Source organism: Cricetulus griseus, chromosome 3, assembly GCF_003668045.3.
Source record: "Cricetulus griseus strain 17A/GY chromosome 3, alternate assembly CriGri-PICRH-1.0, whole genome shotgun sequence".
Lineage (NCBI taxonomy): Eukaryota > Metazoa > Chordata > Mammalia > Rodentia > Cricetidae > Cricetulus > Cricetulus griseus.
The window spans coordinates 17,685,063-17,708,928 of NC_048596.1; the positions used below are offsets into that span (position 1 = coordinate 17,685,063).

Consider the following 23,866-nt stretch of genomic DNA (forward strand, 5'->3'; position numbering starts at 1 on the left):
CACATGCTGACATCCAGTTAGACTAGCACCATTTGTTGAAAATGCTGTCTTTTTTCCAGTGTGTATTTCTGGCTTTATCAAAAAAGGTGTCCATAGGTTTGTGGATTAATGTATGGGTCTTTGTTCAGTTGGATTCCATTGATCAATGTGTCTGTTTTTGTACCAGTACAGTGCTGTTTTTACTACTATAGCTCTGTAGTATGACTTGAAATCAAGGATGATGACACCTCCAGTAATTCTTTGATTATTCAGGATTATTTTATCTGAAAATAGTCATTTCAAGATCTGTGAAGAATTGTGTTGGAATTTTGATGGAGATTGCATTGAGTCTGTAGAATGGTAAGATGATCTTTTTTTAATGATTTATTTTTATTTTTATGAGCATTAGTATTTTACCTGTATTCATGTCTGTGTGAAGGTGTCTGATCTCCTGGAGCTGGAGTTACAGGCAGTGGTGAGGCGCCATGTGGGTGCACAGAATTAAGCCTGGGTTCTCTGAAGAACAGCCAGTGTTCTTAACCACTGAGCCATCTCTCTAACTCCAGGATGGCCATTTTTATTGTATTAATCCTGCTGGTCCATGAGCATGGGAGATCTTTCCTTCTGCTGATATCTTATTCAGTTTCTTTCCTCAATGTCTTAAAGGTTTTAGTCATACAGGTCTTTCACTTGCTTGGTTAGAGTTACCCCAAGATGTTAGTATTTTTGAGGCTGTTGTGGAGGGTGTTGTTTCCCTGGTAACTTTCTTAGCTCATTTGTCATTTGTGTAGAAGAGGGCTCCTGATTTTCGTGAGTTAATTTTGTATCCTGCTAATTGCTGAAAATGCTTATCAGTTGTAGGGTTTCCTGGTGGAATTTTGGGGGGTCACTTACATATACTATCATATCATCTGTGTATAAAGATAATTTGACTTCTTTCCAATTTGTATCCCCTTGATCTCCTCCAGTTGTCTTATTGCTCTGGCTACGACTCAAGTAACATACTGAATGGGTATGGATAAAGTAAGCAACCTTGTCTTGTTCCTAATTTTAGCAGAATTGCTTTGAGTTTCTCTCCATTTAAGTTGATGTTGGCTGTGAGCTTGCTATCAACTGCCTTTGTTATGTTGAAGTATGTCCCATGTATCCCTGATCTCCCCAGGACTTCTATCATGAAGGGGTGTTGGATTTTGTTAAAGGCCTTTTCTATATATAATGAGATGATCATGTGGGTTTTGTCTTTCGGTTTGTTTATATGGTGGATTTATTTATTGATTTACATATGTTACCCTATCCTTGTGTCTCTGGGATGAAAGCTACTTGGTCATGGTGGAAGATCTTTTTGATGTGTTCTTGGATTCAGTTTACAAGTACCTTGTTGAGAATTTTTGCATCTGTGTTCCTAAGGGAAACTGGTCTGTAATTTTCATTATTAGGTCTTTAGGTTTAGGTATCTGGGTAACTGTGGCCACATAAAATGGATTGGGCAGTGCTCCTTCTGTTTCTTTTTTGTGGAATAATTTGAGAAGTCTTGGCATTAACTCTTCTTTGAAAGTCTGGTAGAATTCTGTACTAAATCCATCTGGCCCTGGGCTTTATTTGATTGGGAGACTTTTAATGACTGCTTCTATTTCACTGGGGCTTGTAGGTCTGTTTAAATTGTTTATCTGATCTTGATTTAACTTTGGTAAGTGGTATATATCAAGAAAATTACCCATTTCTTTTAGATTTTCCAATTTGGTACAGGTTTTTAAAGTCTGTTCTTCTTTCGTTGGTGTCTGTTGTGTGCCCTTTTTCTTTCCATTTTTGTTCATTTGGGTATGGGTTTGTCAGTCCTACTGATTTTCTCAAAGAAACCAACTCTTTGTTTCATTTGTTCTTTGTACTGTTTTTAGTTTGTTTCTATTTTATTGATTTCAGCCTTGAATTCGATTGTTTCCTGCTGTCTACTGTTTAGGATGTGATTTCTTCTTTTTGTTCTAGATCTTTCTGATGTGCTATTAAGTTACAAGCATGAGAATTCTCCAATTTCTTTATGTAGGCACTTAGTGCTGTGAATTTGCCTCTTAACACCTCTTTTATTGTGTCCCATAAGTTTGGGTATGTTATATTTTCATTTTCATTCAATTCTAGATTTCTTTCTCAATTTCTGTCTTGACCCATTTTTCATTCAGTAGTGAGTTGTTCAGTTTCCAGGAGTTTGTAGGCTTTCTGTTGTTTCTGTTGTTGACATCCAGCCAGCTTTAATCCATGGTGGTCAGAAAGGTTGCAAGGGGTTTTTGTTTGTTTGTTTCTAATTTTCTTGTAGCTGTTGAGACTTGCTTTGTTGAGACTTTATGTGGTCACATTGGAGAAAGTTCCATGAAGTGCTGAGAAGAAGGTATATTCTTTTGTGCTTGGTTCTGTACATATCTATTAGGTCCATTTGGTTTATGACATCAGTTAGCTCCAGTATTTCTGTTTAGTTTTTGTCTGGATGACCTGTCCACTGGTGGGGTATTAAAACTCCCACTATCAGTGTGTGAGGGTCAGTATGTGATTTAAACTGTAACAGTGTTCCTTTTATTTACTTGGGTGCCTTTGTGTTTAGTGCATAGATGTTAAGAATTGCAATGTCCTCTTGGTAGATTTTCCTTTGAGTATGTAGTGTCCTTCCCTGTCCCTTCTAATTAATTTGGTTTGAGGTCTATGTTGTCAGATATTAAAATGGGTACACCATGGGGCTAGAGAGATGGCTCAGAGGTTAAGAGCACTGGCTGCTCTTCAGAGGTCCTGGGTTCAATCCCCAGCAACCACATGATGGCTCACAACCATCTATAATGAGATATGGTGCCCTCTTCTGGCCTACAGGTGTACATGAAGGCAGAACACAATATACATAATAAATTAACAAACTATAATTAAAAAAAAAATAGGTACACCAGCTTGCTTCTTAGGTCCATTTGCTTGGGATCTTTTTCCATCCTTCCACCCTGAGGCGATGTCTATCTTGATGTTGAGGTGTGTTTCATGGCTGCAGTAGAAGGGTTTTCAAATCCCTTCTGTTAGTCTGTGTCTTTTTATTGGAAAGTTGAGACCATCAATGTTGAGAGTTATCAAGGAACAGTGTTTGTTGACTCCTGTTATTTTCTTCTTGTGGGGTGTTTTTTTTTTTTTCCTCCCATTTTGATTTGCTGGCCTGGGATTGTTTATTCCTTGTGTTTTCTTCGGTGGTGTTAACCTCTTCAGGTTGAAGTTTTTCTTCTAGCACTTTCTGTAGGATTGTATTTGTTTTTATCTTGGAATGTCTTTCTTTCTCCATCTATTGTGATTGAAAGTTCTGCTGCATATAGTAGTGTGGGCTGGGATCTGTGGTTTCTTAGAATTTGTAGAACATTTGTCCAGGTCCTTCTGGCTTTTAGAGTCTCCATTGAGAAGTCACATGTTGCTGGGCAGAGCAGTCCAAGCCTTTAATACCGGCACTCGGAAGGCAGAGGCAGGTGGGTCTCTGAGTTCGAGGCCACCTAGGTCTACAGAATGAGTTCTAGGACTCATTCTTGAAATCCGGTGGGAGGCAGGGCAGGGGTGTTAGGAGAGGTCTGATGTTATTCTAACAAACAGGTCTGCCTTTATATGTTACTTGGTCTTTTCTCTTGCAGCTTTTAAATGTCCTGTCTTTGTTCTGTATGTTTACTGTTTTGATTACTGTGTGCTGTGGGGACTTTCTTTTCTGGTCCAGTCTGTTTGGTGTTGTGTAAGCTTCCTGTACTTTGGTGGGCACCTCCTTCTTTAGGTTAGTTCTTTTATGATTTCATTGAGAACACTTTCTGTGCCTTTGACCTGGGTTTCTTCTCCTTCCTCTATTCCTGTTGTTCTTAGATTTGATCTTTTCGAATCATCCCAGATTTCCTGGATATTTTGTGCCTGAAGTCCTTTAGATTTGATATTTTCTTTGACTGAGGTATCCATTTCTTCTGTCTTGCCTTTACTACCTGAGAGTCTCTTCGTCCATCTCTCTTGGTGAGGCTGGTCTCTCTGGTTCCTGTTTATGCTCCTAAATTTTTCATGTCCAGATTTTCCTTATTGATTCTATTTCTACTTTTAGATCTTGAACAGTTTTATTCATTTCCTTTTACTGTTTGTGTTTTCATAGATCTCTGTGTGTGTCTGTCTCTGTCTGTCTTCTGAGACAGGGTTTCTCTATGTAACAGCCCTGGCTGTCCTGGAACTCACTTTGTAGACCAGACCTACCTCTGCCTCCTGAGTGCAGGGATTAAAATCATGCACCACCATGCCTGGTTTACACAGATTTCTTTATGGGATTTAAAGGGATTCATTTCACCTTTAAAGACCTCTGTGGTATTCATAAAGACTATTTTAAGGCCTTTGTCTTGTGCTTCAGCTATGTTTCATTTCTCAGGGCCTACTGTGGTAAGGTTGCTGGGCTCTAGAGAGGATATATTTTTCTGGCTGTTACTGTGTTTTTACATTGGCATCTAGGCATCTGGATTTGGGATGATTGTAATTCTAGGTGCTGACATCTGGTCACGTCTTTGTTGGGTGGGTGTTTTGTTCCTTGGCTTCTATTGCCCTCTCTGGTTCTTAGGAGGCTGTGTGTTGCCTGATAGGAACAGGATCCTGCTAGGTGTGGCCACTGGGGCTTCTAAGTACAATGTGTTCCTTGGTATTGGGAGCTGATACTTAGGAGTGGGGGTGGAATAGAAGTAAGTGGGAGGGGTCCACAAGAGGAAAAGAACGTGTTCCACCAGGATCTGCTTAATGCCCTGGGGAGGGGATGGAGAAGGGAGAGGAGGTTGGGGAGAGGCCACAGCAGGTGGCCTGCTACAGAGCTGGGGATGAGAAGAGAATGGGGCATTGGATAAGGAGGAGAGAGAGAGATCTGAAGCTTGCCTACCTGCTTCACTGGCCTACTTGCTTCTCTGGCAGGCTTGGTTGATAGGTTCCCAGGGAATGTCTGATGGAGATGGGGGCTGGGATAAGGTGGGGGGGGGGCAAAGCTAGGAGAGCTATGGAGGTGCCCTTCCTAGTGAGACAGTGTTCCATGTAGCCCAGGCTGGTCTCAGACTCCCTGTGTCTGTGTATTGTAAGATGGCCTTAAGCAGATTTTTTCTTCAGTTTTAGTATTTGTGTGGAGGTGTGCACATACAAGCAGGTGCCTGCCAAGGATGTCAGATCCTCTGGAGTGGGCGTTACAGACAGTTGTGAGCTGCTCCACGAAGGTGCTAGGAACAGAACTCAGTCCTCTAGAAGAGCAACAAGCGCTCTGAGCCACTGGGCCAGCTCTCTAGCTCTGGCCTTGAACTTCTGAGTATCGGGATCTCAGGTGTGAGCCAACAATCAGCCATCTTAACTTTCGACTTGCAAAGCTGAGCTGTCTGAACCATCTGAACCCTAGGGAAACAGAAGGAGCTAAAGGGCACCAGGTGGCCAGGTGGGCCCAGGTCACTCAGCAGTCTCTTGGAATTCTCTTGATTTAGAACACTGTGTGTAGGCATTGTAGGGTGTCTGCTACTTTCTCGTTGTGAGTATCATTTTCTTTCAAAAAGATTTCTTGCTTTGAAAAAAAATGCTTAATTTAAAAGAACAAAGGGTAATGTGAGCATTGGTGGTGTTCTCCCAGCACTGAGGAGGCTGAGACAGGGGGATTGCTATGGGTTTGATGCCAGATGGGCTGCAGCACAATTTCAATAAAAAATGACAAAGGTAAGGCAGGGCCTATGTGATACTCGAAGCTTAGGAGACAAGGTGTGGGATGCTTCTGTCACTACTGAAAGGCCCTTCCCAACAACAGATGGACTAAGAGGCGGTGGCAGCACATGTGTGGAGGCCCCCTGGCTATGCCGCTCACTGTACTCCTTACACGTGGGACTTTACAGTAGTTTTGTTTGTTCTTTCCTCATGTTGCCCAGACTGGCCTCAAATTCACTGTGTAGCCAAGGATAACCATGAACTCCTGAATGCTGGGATTGCAGATTTGCACTGCCACACCCTGTGGACAGTTATTTAAGAGGAAATAAGAAAGCAACCACCTTTGACATTAGTTCCCCACTAGAGAAGAACTGGGGAGACTCTTCAGTTTATCCTGCTGACAACAATATAGGCCTTTTTAAAAATATAAGACTCCCCATGTGTATATGATTTTAAGAGTAAAATACCTGCAAATGTTATGAACTGTTAATGTGTGAGACACAGATGGTTTTTGTTAGCCTTTGAAATGCCCTCATGGAGATTTTATGCACTTGGATTTCACTGCATTAATCAATACAGTAGGTGTTCCATAAACTTAAAATGCCAACCATTGTGCCAAGTAGACAACCTAGCTCAGGACAGTCATGATGGGTCAGGGGCCTCTCCTGTGTGGTGACTGAACCAGCAAACACAGCAGAGCTCACATCTCAGTGGTCATGGACAAGGAGACCCCGTCAGGGCTTAGGGAGTCACATCATCTGAGCAAAGATGTTTTTGCAATGATGGGAAGATTGGGAGGAGAGTGGAAGCCGTCAGGGGAGCCAGGGTCAGGTTGTCAAGAGGGAGGTTGAGGCAGCTGTCCTTGGGAAGGGGCAGGGGAGCCAGGACTTGAGCAGGGAGGGGACTGCTCCTTGATCTTCCAGGAATCGTCTAGGTCTGAGTTGTTTGACTTCCGATGAATTAAGAAACTCTTGGGTGCTTGGTTTGCTGTACAGCACATATACTTAAGAGATTACACATATACAAAAGACATTACATGGCTCCTGCTGCAGGGGATAATATCTTTTTCTGGCCTCCACAGGTGCCCACATGTACATACATAAAATATTTTTAAATCTTTTTCTTTTTTCTTCTTAAAGATTTTATTTACTTATTATGTATACAGCATTCTGCTTCCATGTATATCTACACTCCAGAAGAGGGCACCAGATCTCATAACGGATGGCTGTGAGCCACCATGTGGTTGCTGGGAATTGAACTCAGGACCTCTGGAAGAGTAGTCGGTGCTCTTAACCTCTGAGCCATCTCTCCAGCCCCTTTTTGTTTTTTTTCAAGGCAGGGTTTCTCTGTGTAGCCCTGTGTACCCTGAACACACTCTGTAGACTAGGCTGGCTTTAAATTCAGAGAAACATTTGCCTCCCAAGTCCTGGGATTAAAGGTGTACACCATTACTGCCCCAATCTTTTTTTTAACTTAAAAAAAAAAAAAAAAACTTTTTCCTACTAGGGTATAGAAAATGCTAAACTGCTAAAGTCACCAGTTTTTCTGTAACTATAATTCTTTTCTCAGTGCCCCATACATCATTTATTTCAAGGTGAAAACATTGCGAGAGAGAGGGGGTCTGCAGGGCAGACTTGTTGCCACAAGCTGCCGCTTGGGGTGACTGCTGAAAGTTCTTTGTTTTCACTCATGTCTTTGTCACGGGCTCCAGGAATCTGCGTGTGTGAAAGTTGTGGCAGCCATGAGCATGTGGGAGCTGTGCATGGAGAGGGGACACCGTGACCTGGAGCAGTTTGAGAAGGTGCATCGCTTCATCAGTGACCAGCTCTTCACACACTTCGTAAGTCATGGGCCAGCCCCCTTTCCCAGGCGTGGCTTCCTTCCTTCCCAGGGGTCGCTCAAAAGGCAGCTCACACAAAAGTCCCTTCCAGAGACCAGAGTCACAAGTTCTGGTGTGCTGCGTTGAGTTTAAGATACAATGTGACCAGTTGGAGGAACAGTAGGACCTGTAAGTATTTTGGGATTTTCCCATAACTTATGTTCTTAGCTCAGAGGGCAAACTATGGAGAAGAGCTAGGGAATTTAGCCTGGCATAGTCACTGAGTATTCCAATCTCAAAAAAATTTATTCCTGAATATCCCTTTTCTAATTAAAATATTATCAGATAGGTTTTACACAGCAAATGACTTTATAAAGTGCTACAGGGCAGATTGCTTAGGAGCTTCCAAGGAGAAGTAGAGGTTATTTAATTGCCAGTATATTGTGTGGGTTTGGGGTTTGTTGGAGCTCTCTGCAAGGCTAAAGTGGGTATGCACACTGGGAAACCAGGGACCCCAGCAGGAAATTCTTTTAATATGCTGCTGGGGCTGGGACAGCTCAGCTGGCAAAGAGCTTAAGGACCTGAGTTGTTTGTTTGCTTGGTTTTGGTTTTTTGAGACAGGATTTCTCTGTGTAATAGCCCAGGCTGTCCTAGAGCTCCCTCACTAGACTGGGCTGGCCACAGACTCAGAGATCTGCCTGTTTCTGCCTCCCAAGTGCTGGGATTAAAGTCTTGTGCTACCATGCCTGGCCTGAGGACCTAAATTCTATCTCCAGCAGGTGTGACAGCACATGCTTGTAATCTCTGGGGAGCAGGTACCAGTGGCTCACTGGCCATCCATCCAAAGTTATCTGGTGTATTTTAGGACAGCAAGAGACCCTTTCTCGGTCTGGCAGAGGTGGCACATGCCTTTAATCCCAGCACTCGGGAGGCAGAGGCAAGTGGATCTCTGTGTGTTCGAGACCAGCCTGCTAGTTCCAGGCTAGCTCCCAAAGCCACAGAGAAACCCTGTCTCAAAAAAACAAAACAAAAAAAGAGACCCTTTCTCAAATAAAAGGTAACTGGCCCCTGAAGCAGGACACCAAGGTGTCCTCTGGCGTCTGCACACGCAGGCTCCTGCACACGTGCAGGTGATACACTACTGAGAACCTGTGTATAGTTTTATGTGTTTAGTGGCATACCCTCAATGTCTGTCTTTCTATAGGAGTAAGAGAAGAAACCTCTGAAAAGTCAAGGTGGGCATTACCAGACAGTGAGGACTGGCAACTGAGAGGACTGTCTGTGTTAAAATCAAGCTGTGCAGACAAGTGCATGTCATAGGTAGCCGCACAGACTAGTCACACTCCATACCGAGGTATACTTTAGTATTCATCAGCAAAGAAGCCAGAGAGGGGAGCCTGGCTGGCAAAAGCCCCATTGTGAGAATTGCCAGTCGAAGCACAGTAGGGGGATGGCTATGTGTCACATTGGACCCTAGAGCAAAGAGGGGTATCAGACATGACCAAATCAACCTTAAAGTGCTTTGGAGACAAACGAGGTACTGACCAGTGACTTGCCTTTCTCGTCCCCACAGAAGGAGAGGACCGAGCGGCTTGTCATCAACCCCCTAAGCCAGCTATTGAGCATGTTCACGGGGCCACACAAGCTGATGCAGAAGCGCTTCGACAAGCTCCTGGACTTCTACAACTGCACCGAGCGAGCGGAGAAGCTTAAGGACAAGAAGACTCTGGAGGAGCTGCAGTCAGCCCGGAACAACTACGAGGCTCTGAACGCCCAGCTGCTGGACGAGCTGCCCAAGTTCCAGCAGTACGCCCAGGGCCTCTTCACCAACTGCATCCACGGCTACGCGGAAGCCCACTGTGACTTCGTGCAGCAGGCACTGGAGCAGCTGAAGCCCCTGCTGCCGGTGAGTCCTTCCGTCTGCTAGGGCCGAGTTCTCTCTCAGGTACAATCGGTACCTTCTAGAATTCTTGGTAGAGTCATTCAGTCCTGCCTATCTAGGACTCTCCATCCATTCTTGGTGTCTTGCAGCCTGAGGTTGTTCAAACATCTGTTTCCACCTTGAGCCATTTCTAGACGTGTGGGCAGTAACGGAGCTCCATGTCTCTGGACTGCCAACTACTACAGCTGTCCGTAGTGTGTAGTTGTCTCTGAAGACTTTGTCAGGCCCAAGGGGTCTTTCATATGTGTTCTTTTCTTTCCTGTTTTGACTCCCTGTGGTCTGCAGTTACTGAGAGCCACTGACCGAGAAGGCAACTTGGTCGCCATCTTCCATGAGGAGCACAGCCGGGTCCTACAGCAGCTGCAGGTCTTCACCTTTTTCCCCGAGTCCCTCCTTGCTCCCAGGAAGCCCTTTGAGAGGAAAACCACAGACCGCCAGTCATCCCGGAAGCCCCTTCTTGGCATGGTGAGTAGGCACCTGGTGTGGCACCCCCATGACTGGTGTACAGACCAGGCATCCGAGCATGTCAGTCATCAACTCTAACCCAGATGGGCTAGTGCCAGACTTAAATGAGTTAATGTGTGGAGTTGCCCAGCGCTTAAGCACTGTGCAGGTAGACATTATTGATATATATGCAGAGCCTAGTGTGCCTCTGCATACAGACAGCTTAGTGGGAGTTTTGACTTTAAATAATAAATGGAGAGTAAGAGGTTATCAGGCCTGTTCCATCACGGCTGTTTCCCAAGCATCACTGATGTGGCTCTGTGACTGGGGCCACCTGGAGTCTTGATGTGAATTTTAAGCCATCTTCTGAAATCATTCCTGGATCTTAGTAAAGCATTAATACATGGATGGCTTCATTACTCGTAATGAGTTAGAGATTCATTCAGGCCTGGTTTTGATCATATTGTTTGGTTGTGCTAACTTCCCTAATAAAACTTTTTCACCTAGAGTAGCAGTGTGGTTTTTTTTGTTTTGTTTTTGTTTTTGCTTGGGAGGTGGGGGCTTTCTATGTAACAGTCCTGGCTGTTCTAGAACTCACTTTGTAGACCAGGCTGGCCTCGAACTCACTGAGATCACCTAACTCTGCCATCCATGTGCTGGGATTAAAGGCACTTTAAAATTAGAGGTAACGTACACCAGATCATGTGGGCTTCTAGCCAGAAGGACCAACCAAGGATCTGCCTTCCTTCCCTCCACATTGCTCCACAGACTCCCACAGGCAGCCAGTTACTTTACAGGGGAGAAATAGATTTGTTATTGCCTTTACTTTTTAAATTATGTGCATATGTATGTAGGCGCCTGAAGGGTCCGGAAGAGGGTGTGGGATTCTCTGGGGCTGTAGTCACAGATGATTGGGAGCTATCTGAATCCTTGACCCCCTGAATCACCTCTATAGCACCTGCCTTTGATTTAATTCTCATTATGAAGGTCTATCTAGCAATGTAGAAGGCCCAGTGATGTGCTTGGTATTGGGATTTTTTTTTTCCGTTTTAAATTTCATTTTATTTTGGTACTAGCAATTGACCACAAGACCTTGTGCATGCTAAGAATGTGCTCTGCTACAGGGCTACAGCCCCCTCCCCACCACCAGTATTAGATTGTTTAGCATAAAGTAAGGGTGTTAGCTTGCCTCATGGCTTCAGAGATATCAAAACATTGCCTAAAGGACCACAGTTTTTACCTAACACAGCCTAACTTGATTATGAAACTGTCTTTGGTAGGTAGTTGGGTGGCTGAGGGTTGTGCCTCCCTCTTGAGACGGCAGGCTGAGATTAAACATGACTGCAGGGTTCTCACTGGTCCTGGGCTAGGAGGACAACAGGGTTCCTATTGGCCCTGGGCTAGGGGGACAGTGGGCTTCTCACTGGTGCTGTGCTGGGCTGACTCTGGGATTCTTATTCTTGTTTCTCAGCCGAGCTACATGCTGCAGTCAGAGGAGCTCCGGGCCTCCCTGCTGGCAAGGTACCCACCTGAAAAGCTCTTCCAGGTGGAACGGAACTTCAACGCTGCTCAGGACTTGGATGTCCCCCTTTTGGAAGGCGACCTGGTGGGTGTGATAAAAAAGAAAGACCCCATGGGCAGTCAGAACCGCTGGCTCATCGACAATGGAGGTGAGTGCTCCAGGCTCTGGGTAAATGTGACTGAATAAGGAAAAAGGCCTGGGAAGTGATCAAAGAATTTTCCTGATTTCTAGAGTGTGTGGCACCCAGGTTGGTAGTGAAGCCACCTGCTTCGGATTGCTTTAGTTTTGACAACTTTCAGGAATGATTCTGTTATTTATTTATCCTGAAATCGTTGCCATGTTTTTCTTCTAAGTCACCAAGGCAGCTAGCTGCCCTGTGAGTCTATAAACTGTGTATGAATTAAAAGCCTGTGGTTTTGTTAGCTTTCCCTGTAATAATGTTACTTTGTGGCTGTTTAGAGAGGGACTTGGAATCCAATACTTCACAGCTTTCTTTTTTTGGAGGAAGATTATAGACTTTAGTCTAATCCTTTTTCCCACAATCCCCAAATCCACAGTCCCCAAATTTAGAAAAACAAGGCTCTTTCAGAACCCTCTTGTCAAACCTGAGCAGAGTAGCAGGAAAGGATTTGTAGTTGTAACTTTCTTTTGCCAGCAGGAGGAATGCTGTGGAGGACTATGAAATAGATAAATATTTGACATTCCTCAAACCAAAAAATTATGAGTTCCAATGCCCCTGGCCTTAAGTAGTCTAGGTAGAGTTTGGGGGCATAGGCCAGTTTTAGTATTGGGGGGATTCTTTAAAATCATCTTATGGGCTGGGGAGGGTGAAATGCTCTACAGGACTGGGGTTTAGAGTTCAGACCCCACAATCCAGGTAAAAAGCCAGAAGATGTACCATACCTCACACTGTGTCCAAAGACAGCCTGCCGTGTTGGGGGCCCCGGGTCACCCCTCAGCTCTAGAAAGCTGGAATTCCTTCGTGAGCAGAGCTCTGGGACAGAAACAAAGAAAAAATGGGATAAGATTAAAATACCAGCATTTAATTAAAAAGAAACCATGCTCTTTGGGCATTGAGTTGCCTGCCCAGGGTCTGTGCTCCTCAGATTTCTCTCTCTTATGACAAGAACCATTTTTATTTGAAATGTGTGGCCAAGAGCCCTCTGTCATCAGCATAGGCTATTGTTGAAGTACACACGCTAGACATGGCTGTGTGCTTGACCCGAGAGTCAGCGTCCTGCAGTAGAGTACTCACAGTAGTCCACAGCACAGGTTCTGGTGCATGGAGGGTCGGGGGCAGATGGCCTTTCTGAGGGCTCAGTGCAAGGACAGCCTTGAAATCTGCCTTTGACTGTTGTATTTGAACTTACGTTTACCCAAGTCTTCTCTTGTGTGGTCTGGGCATCCTGTCACATTGCTTTCTGTGCCCATCCCACATGTGATATTTTGTTTTCTTCTGGGTTTTTTTTTTTGGGGGGGGGGCTGTTATTTTGATACAGGTCTCACTTTGGCAAGACAGGCCTTGAACTTGCAGTAATCCTTCAGTCTTCCGAATGCTGAGGTCACAAGTATGACCCACTAAAATTTGGTGTTTCATTAGTTATTTTTAAACAAATGTGATTTGTTTTGTTCTGTTTTTTTCACCGACCTGTGTTGTCCACAGACATCCTTGTCATTTTAGTGTGCAGCTATAAGAATAACCTAGAAGGTAGCCATGGGTGTGGGGCATTTTCTAGGGTTGGCAAGCATCACTAAGCATTTGGGTTTTGTCTTTCTTGATCTAGCTTTTTTTTTAAAATGTATTTATTGTGAGTATGGTGTTTGGGCTGCATGTTATGTCTGTGCACCACATATGTGTCTGGTGCCTGTGGAAGCCAGAAGGTAGTATTGGACCTCCTGGAACTGGAGTTAAGGATGGTTGTCACTGCCATGTGGGTACTGGGCATCGAACCCAGGTCCCCTGGAAGAGCAGCTAGTGCTCTTCAGCCATCACTCCAACCCCATTGACTTAGCTTTTAAACTATACTTTGTAATTTCCTTGTATCCCACCCATGCGCACACACACACTCCAGCTCTAGCTGTTGTTCTTTCCTCTGCAGTCACCAGAGGTTTTGTGTACAGCTCCTTCCTGAAGGCCTACAATCCTCGGTGCAGCCATTCGGACGCCTCAGTGGGCAGCCACTCTTCCACAGAGTCGGAACACAGCAGCTCCTCCCCCAGGGTCCAGCGGCAGAGCAGCAACAGTGCCTTGACCTTCAACTCCAACAACATGACTGTGTCCTTCACCTCAGGGCTTTCCCCGAAGCAGCACCAGGACACGTCTTCACTGAAGGAATGTGACCAAGGAACTCTCAGTGTGTCCTTGAACATGGGGAGTCCAGAAACTGGACCTTCCAGGTGCTTTCCAGACCCAGACTCTCCCTGCCAGCTTAGGCCAGGGGACTCTGCAGATGGCACCAGAGACATAAGCCAACCTGCTTCAGTCCCCAGGGGCTGCCAGAGAAGCTTCAGGCATTCAGAGGTGGTCGGTTACTCTGTACCAGGGCGAAACGAACAAGGTAATGACTCCATAAAAGGAAGTGCAAGAGCCTATCAGACTGTAGAAGACAGAAACAGAGGGCTCGGGAGCGGTGAGACAGAAGGCAACCAGGTACGCACACCCCGCACCCCGCGCCTGCGTGGCTCCTCAGTGTGGGCGGATGTGGAACGACGCAGGAGAGGGCCCCACAGGGGCTGTAACCCTAGCCTGTCCTATATGCCCCAGAACCCACTGCCCTAGGGAGCAGCCGCCGCCCCCCCGCCCCGCCCCCGCCCGCTTCCAGACACTTCCTGACCGTCCCCTGCTTCCAGACACTTCCTGACCGTCCCCAGGACCCTCTGCTTTGTCACTAGATGTTAAAAAGATGCTAAGATGAAACCTGTTTTTACTCTTCAACCTATAAATTCTTCCAGTGTATGGGGCTGTTGTTCCCAGTTATATTTTTATTCCTAGAATTCAGAAATGAAAATCTGTGCTGTTTCAGCTTTTCCTGTTTCTGTATGGCCTGCTCCTGCCTTGTGAGCCAGGTGTCTGCTGACTTTCTGTCATGGATTTTGGTTTTTCACACTGATCCGAGGCTGCACCTTTGTATCCGAGGGTCACACAGAAGTGGGTTTTCTCATTAGTCTTATGTGGTCTGTGTTGTGTTGCTGAGTCTGAAGTCTGGATTCCAAAAGCCAGTTTTCACCTCCCAGTTCCACTTTCATGTCAGGGGAGTGTGGCACCTGTTAGCTGCTGCCTGGCAATTCTTTGTACTGACAGCCTAGGACAGGTTTCCCCATTCTGAACCTGAGTGGAGAGCATTTCCTGACGTTCAGGGAACTCGGGTCTAGCTTGGTCAACTCCTGAGCCTGGTCGTCCTGAAATGATGGTCCTTGGGTGTGTATGTGGTCCCTGGGGCCTCATGGTTTCTCCCCCCGCTGAGCACCCTCCACCTGCTCGCTTTGCCTCCTGCCCCCGCCCTTTTTGCCACACCTACAAGCCAACCTCTCTTGCTTTGGGATTAATCATATATTATGACTTTGGTTTGGTTTGGAGTTTTGTTTTTCTTTCCTGTTCTGGGAATGGAGCCCAGGAGCCCAGGTTTTGGAGCAGGCTAAGCCTGTGATCTGAGCTGTCTTAATTGAGAATTTCTAGGTTGTAATACAGAATTGGGGCAGAGGAAGGTTCCCTCACAGCTCAAAGGTTCCTGCTCTTCTGAAACAGTGGGAATTGTACAGTTTTTTTGAGAGGTTTTTGAGACAGGGTGTCACCATGTGTCCTAGTCTGGCCTGTAGTTGGTGGCACTCTAATACGAGAGGATCCATAGTCTGTAAGGTTAAGATATCTTTATTTAGATAAACACCAGCCAAACACAAGCCAGAGCATGCCAGGGGCAGCAAGGCAGGGAGGCCAGAGAGAAGGGGCTCACATGTGCCTTGCAGCCCCTTAAAACCCTATCACGAGTCATCCTGACCTCACCTTGGCCACGCCCTGACAGGCGTGGTCAGGTCAGGCACACCTGCTTCTAGCAGGCGTGGCTTACACTGTCCCTACAGCACTCCCCTGCCTCTGTCCTGTTCATTAAGAGTTACTCCAATCATATGTAGCTATGAAGCCCTGTCTTGAAAACCACCCCCCTCAAAAAGAAAGAAAGAAAGAAATTCCACTTTCAGGCCCATGGGTGCTTGATAACATAGTACAGACCGTTGCCTTCACAGCATTGCTGCAAACAGGTTCCTAACCCTCTCTCTCTCTCTCTCTTTCACCTAGGTCTATTTTGCCGTCTACACCTTCAAGGCACGAAACCCAAATGAACTGAGTGTGTCAGCCAATCAGAGACTCAGGATCCTTGACTTTAAAGATGTCACAGGCAATACAGAGTGGTGGTTGGCTGAAGTTAATGGGAGGAAGGGCTATGTCCCTTCCAATTATATCCGGAAGACTGAGTACACCTGAGCCAGGTTGCCCCCACCCTCCCTTGCCGCTACTTTCAGTCTGCTGAAGGGCTCTGGTGGGCTCCAAGCGCCCACTGCTGAGCACAGGCCCCACCACACTGCTTATCCATATCGTGGAGTGCAAGATAAGCTTTACTCTCAATTGGGTTGTACACTGTGATGCTCGTTAGAATTTGAAGTGGACCCCAAAGCTTGCCGATGAGTCACTGACCACAAGGAGCTGGCCGGGTGCTGGTGTCAGAAAAGCAGTATTGTATGCAGGAAGCTTGTGCATTGGTTGTTGCAGCCTCCATGGTCGACTGAGCAGTCAGCAGAGAGGAGCAGGCTCAGAGAGCTCCGCCATCACGCCTTCATACATGCCAGATCACACTAAACCTGGTGCATCAAAATTTCAGACACCCCCAGTGCCCAGCACCCCTCCAATCTCTGACATGCTCCTGATTTGTAGTTCATAAAATGCTAACCTTATTTTTTTTTTTTCACTGCTCTTCTGTGAGATGTTTACGGTCTTCCTTTTCTTTTGACCTTGTGTCTAGAAGGTTCTCTTACCTTATCAGACGTGGTCATCTGCCTCTTCCTGATACTCTTCAACCTTATATGGTCTTTGTGTGATGTCTCCTAACCTTTCTCCCCGTATGTAATAACGGACAGACTTTTCTAGACTACCCGGGTCAGCACTCAAGCTGGCCACTTAAAGTATTAATTCTGCAGTGATCTCCAACCAGCTGAGCCTGGAGGAAGCCTGGATGCCTTTCTCTGCCACCTGAGCACTGTGCTGCCATCTAGTGGCATCCACATGGAATTTTTCTTTCTCACCACCAACTGTCATACTTCAGACACAATATTCAAAGCCAAACAGATGCTAAAAGTGCCTAATGAGACCTCACACCCAAGGCTGGGAGGTGCTCCCTAAACCTCATGTGAAGAGATGGCCCCTGAGACTTGCCTCAGCGGAGCCCTCAGACTCCAGGTGAGCACACCTTGGACCAGCCTTCCGGCCGCTGCTCCTCCAGTTTGGCCTTAAAATCCTGGTGAAGCAAGACGTGGCAGCGGACATCCCAGACACGTCTCCTGCTCCACTGGTCGAGGCCTCTTAGGAAGGGTTTATATTTAGAGATGTTTATATTTAAGTAGCTATTTTATAAATAAAAGTGTTTCTATTGGCCATAAGTGTTTCCTTCATCTCGAATCTGAACTCTCTCATCCTTGCCCAGCTGAGGGGCAAGGGACCCTGTTTCCTTTCAGTACTTCTACAGCAGTGTTTCTCAACTCATGGTTCATGACCCTTTGGGGATCAGATATCTTGTATCTCAGATATTTATATTATAATTTACAACAGTAGCACATTACAGTTATGAAGTAGCAATGAAATAATTTTATAGTTAGGAGTCAACCGCAACATGAAAGTGTCGCAGCATTAGGAGATTAAGAACCCCTGCTCCTTGGACCCCAGACTGCTGTCTGGGAGGCCAGCACAGGAGTTTGATCCAGACCCCTGAACATGGATGTCAATGTGGAGGCCTCGGCACTCTATGGGGCCCCTGGTAGTGGATCAGTATTTTTCCCTGGTGTAAGAAGGGACTTTGAGAGCCCACCCCACGTGAAGGGATGCTCTCTCGGCCTGGACACATGGGGAGGGCCCAGGCCTGGCCCAGGATGATGTGGGGGACTTTGGGGAGCTCCCATGGAGGGCAGTTCCCTCCCTGGGGAGTGGAGGGGGGATGAGATGAGGGGCTGGTTGGGGGTTGGGAGAGGGGAGGGAGAAGGGATTGACATGTGAGGTAAGCTTGTTCCTAATTATAAACTAAAAAACAAAACAGTTCCATAGATTTAAGTCTTTAATCTAAACACTTTGAGGTGTTTTTCTTTCCCTTTTGGGGAGTACAATGGGATGATCTTGTTATGTAGCCCAGGCAGGTCTATCCTTTTGCTTGTCTGGGTGTTGGGGTTACAAGTGTATGTTTGCCCTGACGGCCAGCTTTGAGGGATATATATATATATATATATATATATCCCTCAAATATATATATCCAGACATTGTCTGGCGTGTGATACACACCTTTAATCCCAGCACTTGAGAGACAGAGGCCGGATGATCACATCACTTCCGATTGAGTTTTTAAGCGATTTGAGGTTTTTTTGTCTTTTTTTTTAAGATCTTATTTATCATGTATACAACACTCTGCTTCCATGTATATCTGCACACCAGAAGAGGGCACCAGATCTCATAACAGATGGTTGTGAGCTTCCATGTGGTTGCTGGGAATTGAACTCAGGACCTATGGAAGATCAGCCAATGCTCTTAACCTCTGAGCCATCTCTCCAGCCTTGTGAGTCAAGTTTATTTCTAGGATTTCTGTGTTCTCTGAATTTCTGTGCGTTTGCTGAGTGTTTCATCCAAATTACTGAATTTCTCATCCTGGGGGCTTAATCCCTTGTTCAGGTTCTGAATTTCTTCTTTCCTTCCTTTGTTCATAAGTGCTTCAAGTGTTCTCACCATAAAAAATCATGTTCACGGCTGGTAATGCTGTTCCCCCAGCAGTCTGCACAGCACCTTCCAGTACTATGAAAACAAGCCAGAAATCTGGCTTTGAAGCCATGGTTGGGGAGCTCACGGCCCCCCTGGATGAACCTTCTCCTGTTATTTTGCTAAAGGCGCGTAGTCTCAGGCTGCCCTCTAAATCTATATCTCTCCCCATGGATGAGTGTAGCCCTCAGTCCTCAGAGAAGTTTGTTTGTTTGTGGACGATGGTTACCACAGAAACAACTGGTCAAAGTGCAGAGCATAAATACAGTATAGAGTGCTCAGTCACAAATGGGACATCCGTGACATAACATCTCCTTCCCAAAGGTTCCGAGACCATCAAAGAGGTGGGGCAGAAAGATTTTAAGAGACAGAGGTCAAACTCCTAGAGACGACAGCAAAACTGCCTGCATGACTGCCGTACCCTGAATCTGGGAGACAACAACAGCTGGATCCTACCGGTTTATTCATCCATGCTTGGAGAGAAGCGTGTAGATTAAGAAATGACAGGCAGAAAAGTTAAAGATACTAAAGGAAAGACAGAGACACTGGATAGGGTCGGGAGGGCATCTGGTGAATGCCAGGAACTACAGCAAGTTTATTATTCAAGGTTCTTAAAATACCCAATCAAAAGAGAGGGAGGGCAAAAGACTTCCTTACCAAGATACAAAGAACAAGCAAGTGTAATTACCTTCTCAATACCCAAAATATCAAGTCACCACACCTTAAACCAAATACCCTGTTTTCAAGGTAAGGTATCTGTTGGTACTCCTTAGGCCAAATATCCTGTTGTTTAACATTGAAAGAGCAATAGTGGGTTTGAAGTCTCGGACTTTAAGATGAAGCAGAGCCATTTTTATGGGCCCCAACACATGATAAGAGCAAGCCAGTCAACATTCTTGCATGGAGTGGAAAGTGGTTCACAAGCCCCCACCCCAATCAAGGAGCTGTGGACAGTTAGTGACCACTGGGGAAGGGGGAGGGGAGGGGGAGTCTAGTTTTCTTAAAGGCTGTGGCTCTAGGTAGGTTGACCATACTGCAGTGGATGGCCCCAACCTCATGAGTATATGGACAGCACAAATTAGAGTTGAGAACTCTTAAAACAAAAACCAAGAGACCGGGGACCTGGAGGTGATCCAAGGTGTTAGGGAGACTGAGTACTGATTATGATCAAATACTATGAAACTCAATAAAATCCTTTTTAAAAAGTTCTGCAGTGTGTGCATGATTTAAAATGTTGTTCATGATAAACGTACACAATATTTATTTATTTATTATGCATACAGTGTCCTGCCTGCATATATTCCTGCAGGTCAGAAGAGGCCACCAGATCTCATTACAGATGGTTGTGAGCTACTGTGTGGTTTTGTGGTTTCTGGGAACCGAACTCAGGACCTCTGGAAGAACAGCAAGTGCTCCTAACCTCTGAGCCATCTCTCCAGCCCAAACTTACACAATTTTTGTCAATGGAAAAACCAAGGTTAAAACATCAACACAGTGTAAACAGCAAGTTGGAGGGGACTCAAGGGCCACATCAAGGACTTCAGAGCTGATGACTCGGGAACAAACCCGCATAGGCGTTGTCATCCAGTTGTAGAGAGGGAGGAGTGAAGAACAAAGGGGTCAAGACCATGCTGGGGAAACCCACGGAAACAGCTGATCTGAGCAAGTCTGACAGCTGGGGAACCTGCATAAAGACTGAACCAGGTCCTCTGAACATGGGTGTCAGTTGGGAGGCCTGGGCAGTCTATGGGGCCTCTGGCAGTGCAACCAGTATTGATCCCTAGTGCATGAAGTGGCTTTTTGGAGCCCATTCCCATAGAGGGATACTCTCTCAGCCTAGAGATGCGGGGGGGGGGGGGGGGGGGAGGTCCTGCCCCAAAAGATGTGACAGACTTTGATGATCTCCCATGGGAGGCCTCATCCTCTCTGAGGAGTGGGTGGGGGTGGGGTGGGGAGATGGTGGGAGGAGTGGGAGAATAGGAGGGAGGGGGAACTGGGATTGGCATGTAAAATAAGATTATTTTTAATTTAAATAAAATAATTAAAAAAAAAAAAGGCATCACCTGTGTTGGGGGAGAGAATGGCCTGGAAGATGAGGATCAAAGGCAGGAAAAGCAATTTCTGGGGATATTAAGTCTTTCTTTTTTTTTAAAGTATGTATTTATTATGTATACAGTGTTCTGTCTGCATTATCCCTGTAGGTCAGAAGAGGGCACCAGATCTCATAACGGATGGCTGTGAGCCACCATGTGGTTGCTGGGAATTGAACTCAGGACCTCTGGAAGAGCAGCCAGTGCTCTTAACCTCTGAGTCATCTCTCCAGACCCCTATTAAGTCTTTCTTAACTGATTTAGGCAAAAGATTTATTGAGGGTGGGAAAGAGAACTATCTTATAAAGAATATGAAATTGAAGCCAGGCAGTAGTGGCGTACCCCTTTAATCCCAGGGGCACTTAGGAGGCAGAGGCCAGGTGGATCTCTCTGAGTTGGAGGCCAGCCTGGTCTAAAGAGCAAGTTCTAAGACAGCTAGGGCTACACTGAGAAACAACAACAAAAAAAAGACAAAAAAATTGAAAAGATTAAAGGGATCATTGGCAAAAGGGTAATAATTGGGCTAGGTGCAAGTTTATGAAGACAATGTACGCTTTTGTATCAATACCAGGTGCCTTCTAGGCCTCTGTTACCTGTGATGGCTTCTGCAGAGAAGTAGGGCCACCTGGAGGCTGTGGGCAAGGCTGGCCCCAGAACTTGCTGAACAAAAGTTTAACCAGGCCCCAGGAGATAAGAGTACAGTAAGGGCTGAGACACAACTATCTTAGGGTTACTTTTGCTGTGATGAAACACTATGACCAGAACAACTTGGGGAGGAAAGGGTTTGCTCTGCTTACATATCCCGAGTCACAATCCATTGAGGGAAGCCAAGGACAGAACTCAAACAGGGCTGGAACCTGACGGCAGGAACTGATACAGAGGTCATGGAGCTTGTTCCTCATGGCTTGCTTAATCTGCTTTACAAAACCCAGGTACGGCCAGCCCAGCAAGGTACCACCAGACTGCACCACATCAATCACTAATTAAGAAAATGACCCATCCTAAAATTCACAGGCAGATGGACAGAACTAGAAAAGCCATCCTAAGTGAAGTGACCCAGAACCAGAAAGACAAATATAGCATGCACTCACTCATAAGTGGATACCAGACATAAAGCAAAAGATACCCAGCCTACAATCCACAACCCCAGAGAAGCTTGAACCCTCTTCCAGAAACAGATGGAAGCAGATGCAGAAATCCACAACTAACCAACGGGCCAAGCTCCTGGAATACAATCAAAATTGAGGGAGGAGTGATAATATGGACAAAGGAGTCAAGACCATGATGGGGAAACCCACAGAATCAGCTGACCCAAACTAGTGAGAGATCACTGACTCGGGTCTGACAAATGGGGAGCCTGCATAAGACCAAACTAGACTCCCTTAATATAGGTGACAATAGTGTGACTGGGACAGTATAAGAGGCCACTGGCAGTGGGTCCAAGATCTAACACTGACTCAAATTAAAGCTTTTGCAAAGTACTTGCAAGCCTGTGCCTCAGCGCCATTAAGAGATGTCCTTTATTTGTTGTTTTGTTTTTGTTTTTGTTTTTTGGAGACATAATTTCATTATGTAGCTCTGGATGTTCTGGAACTCACTATGTATGTAGACCAGGCTAGCCTCAAGCTCACAGACATCTGCCTGCTGTGATTCAGGGCATTTGCCACCAGTGCCCAGTCTAAGAGATGTTCTTTAAGGAGAAACAGGTGTGACGCTTTCCCAGCGTTAACCATGACCCGGCGGCAGGAAGGGGAAGTGAAAAGAGCACCTAGCTTAGTAGAAACATGTTCATTCTGGAAATACTGGGAGCAGGCCCGGAAGACCTTATATATGACTAGGGGTGTCTGAACACTCATGCAGACCATGTCACCAAGCTATGCCTATGCATCTTATCCAAGGGTCTCCGGTTCACCCAAGAGGAGTCAGGCCCCAGGCACTTCCTGTCACAGCTGCCCTTTATGTACAGGGTCAGGAAAGTTAAGTATGACAGGCCTACGCCACCATTAGCAATATTATGGCGATGTTGGCTGCTGCCTTCACAACAGCCTTTTAGCTGAGAACAGGGCATGATTAACTCCAAATAGATCAAATGGAGTTAAGATTGGGGCAGTTTAGTTGGGAAAGGGTGTATTGATGCAATTCGACCTGACTGAAGCCGACTTGCGTCACGCCCCCAACAATCCTGGTTGGTTTATCTCTGCCGTTTCCCTACATACTACAAACAGACAAACACTTCTAAATCTTTTGCCCAATTTAAGCCATGGATTCTTTTCTCTGAGAATGCTCCTGATTTTCTGAATACATTATTCATCGGCTGTTATTTGTGAGTGCCCCAAAAGGGCAGTTATGTGTAGCTTACTGACACCAGGTCCGGCAGGGCCTCCTGTAAGCACCCTACCACTGAGCACTTGAAGCTGTTTTGTCTTTCCCCTGCTTCTTGTAGGGATTTTAGCATGACTTGGTCTCGCTGCTGCCCGAGGCTTCTATCAGTAAGTCCTCTCAGTAAACTGTAGCCTATGAATTCTGAGTCTGTGACCCTTTCCTGAGGTCTCAGGAGGCAGTTCTTACACACCTGGGAGGCAGTTCTTACACACCAGGGCCAAGTGTCCTGGACACGTGTCAGTCATGAGTGTTGCAATCAACGATTTGGGGTAAGTAAAAGGCACTGTGTTGTAACGATTTGGGGTAAGTAAAAGGTAAGTAAAAACCCCAACCTCAGCAACAAAAACAAACAAAAAACTTTGCCATTAAGCACTCTTCGGAAAACCTTGTCAGTTTTATCAGAGGCACTGGAGCTCTCCAATCCTAGCTTCCTCTTAGGGAACCCCAAAGATTGCAGGAGAAAGACCACCAACTTAAACCATGACCAAATTAATTAAAGCAAGCTTTTTAACACAGGCTGACTCCCTCTAAGGCAGCATCAAGAGGTCAGCATTGGACACGGGGAAAATAAGGTTTTTATAGTTCAGGGCTAGGGGGTTTCCAAATGAAGGGGTTGGCAGGCAAATAGGTGGGGTTACAGAAACTGAACACGACAAGGTGGTCATAATAACAACTTCTTGAAACAAAAGACATGGTTGCTATTTCCTGAAACAGGCAGTACAGAACCATTTGTTGTTAGGGTGAGCATAGCTCAATCCTTGAGAAACAGATTGAATCATAAGCAGGGATGAGCCTAGTTTGTCGTCACTGTAAGATGGTTCTCAAGCCCAAGACCCAGGCAGGCTGCTTCATCACTTGCTGCCATAACAAATCACCATGAATTCTGTGGCTTAAAACCCATTACAATGTCAAAATTGAGGACTTGTCCTTTCTGGAGGCTCCTGGGGAGCACCTCCCCTTACCTTTTCTGACTTTGCTCCTCGGCTTGGACCTCCTT

At 45.8% G+C, this 23,866-nt stretch overlaps 1 protein-coding gene across 4 annotated transcripts in view; it reads left to right on the plus strand.

The window, feature by feature from the left end:
* LOC100752556 (dynamin-binding protein) overlaps window positions 1–17,037 on the plus strand; it is a 101,206-nt gene extending 84,169 nt beyond the window's left edge. For all 4 annotated transcript variants that reach the window (XM_027407253.2, XM_027407254.2, XM_027407255.2 and 1 more), the window contains 6 exons: window positions 7,379–7,507; window positions 9,060–9,392; window positions 9,714–9,893; window positions 11,344–11,542; window positions 13,494–14,044; window positions 15,686–17,037. In XM_027407253.2, the coding sequence (XP_027263054.1) occupies window positions 7,379–7,507; window positions 9,060–9,392; window positions 9,714–9,893; window positions 11,344–11,542; window positions 13,494–14,044; window positions 15,686–15,871 (1,578 nt within the window). In that variant the 3' untranslated portion in view covers window positions 15,872–17,037. The remainder of the gene's footprint in view (window positions 1–7,378; window positions 7,508–9,059; window positions 9,393–9,713; window positions 9,894–11,343; window positions 11,543–13,493; window positions 14,045–15,685) is intronic.
* The last annotated feature ends 6,829 nt before the right edge of the window (window positions 17,038–23,866 follow it).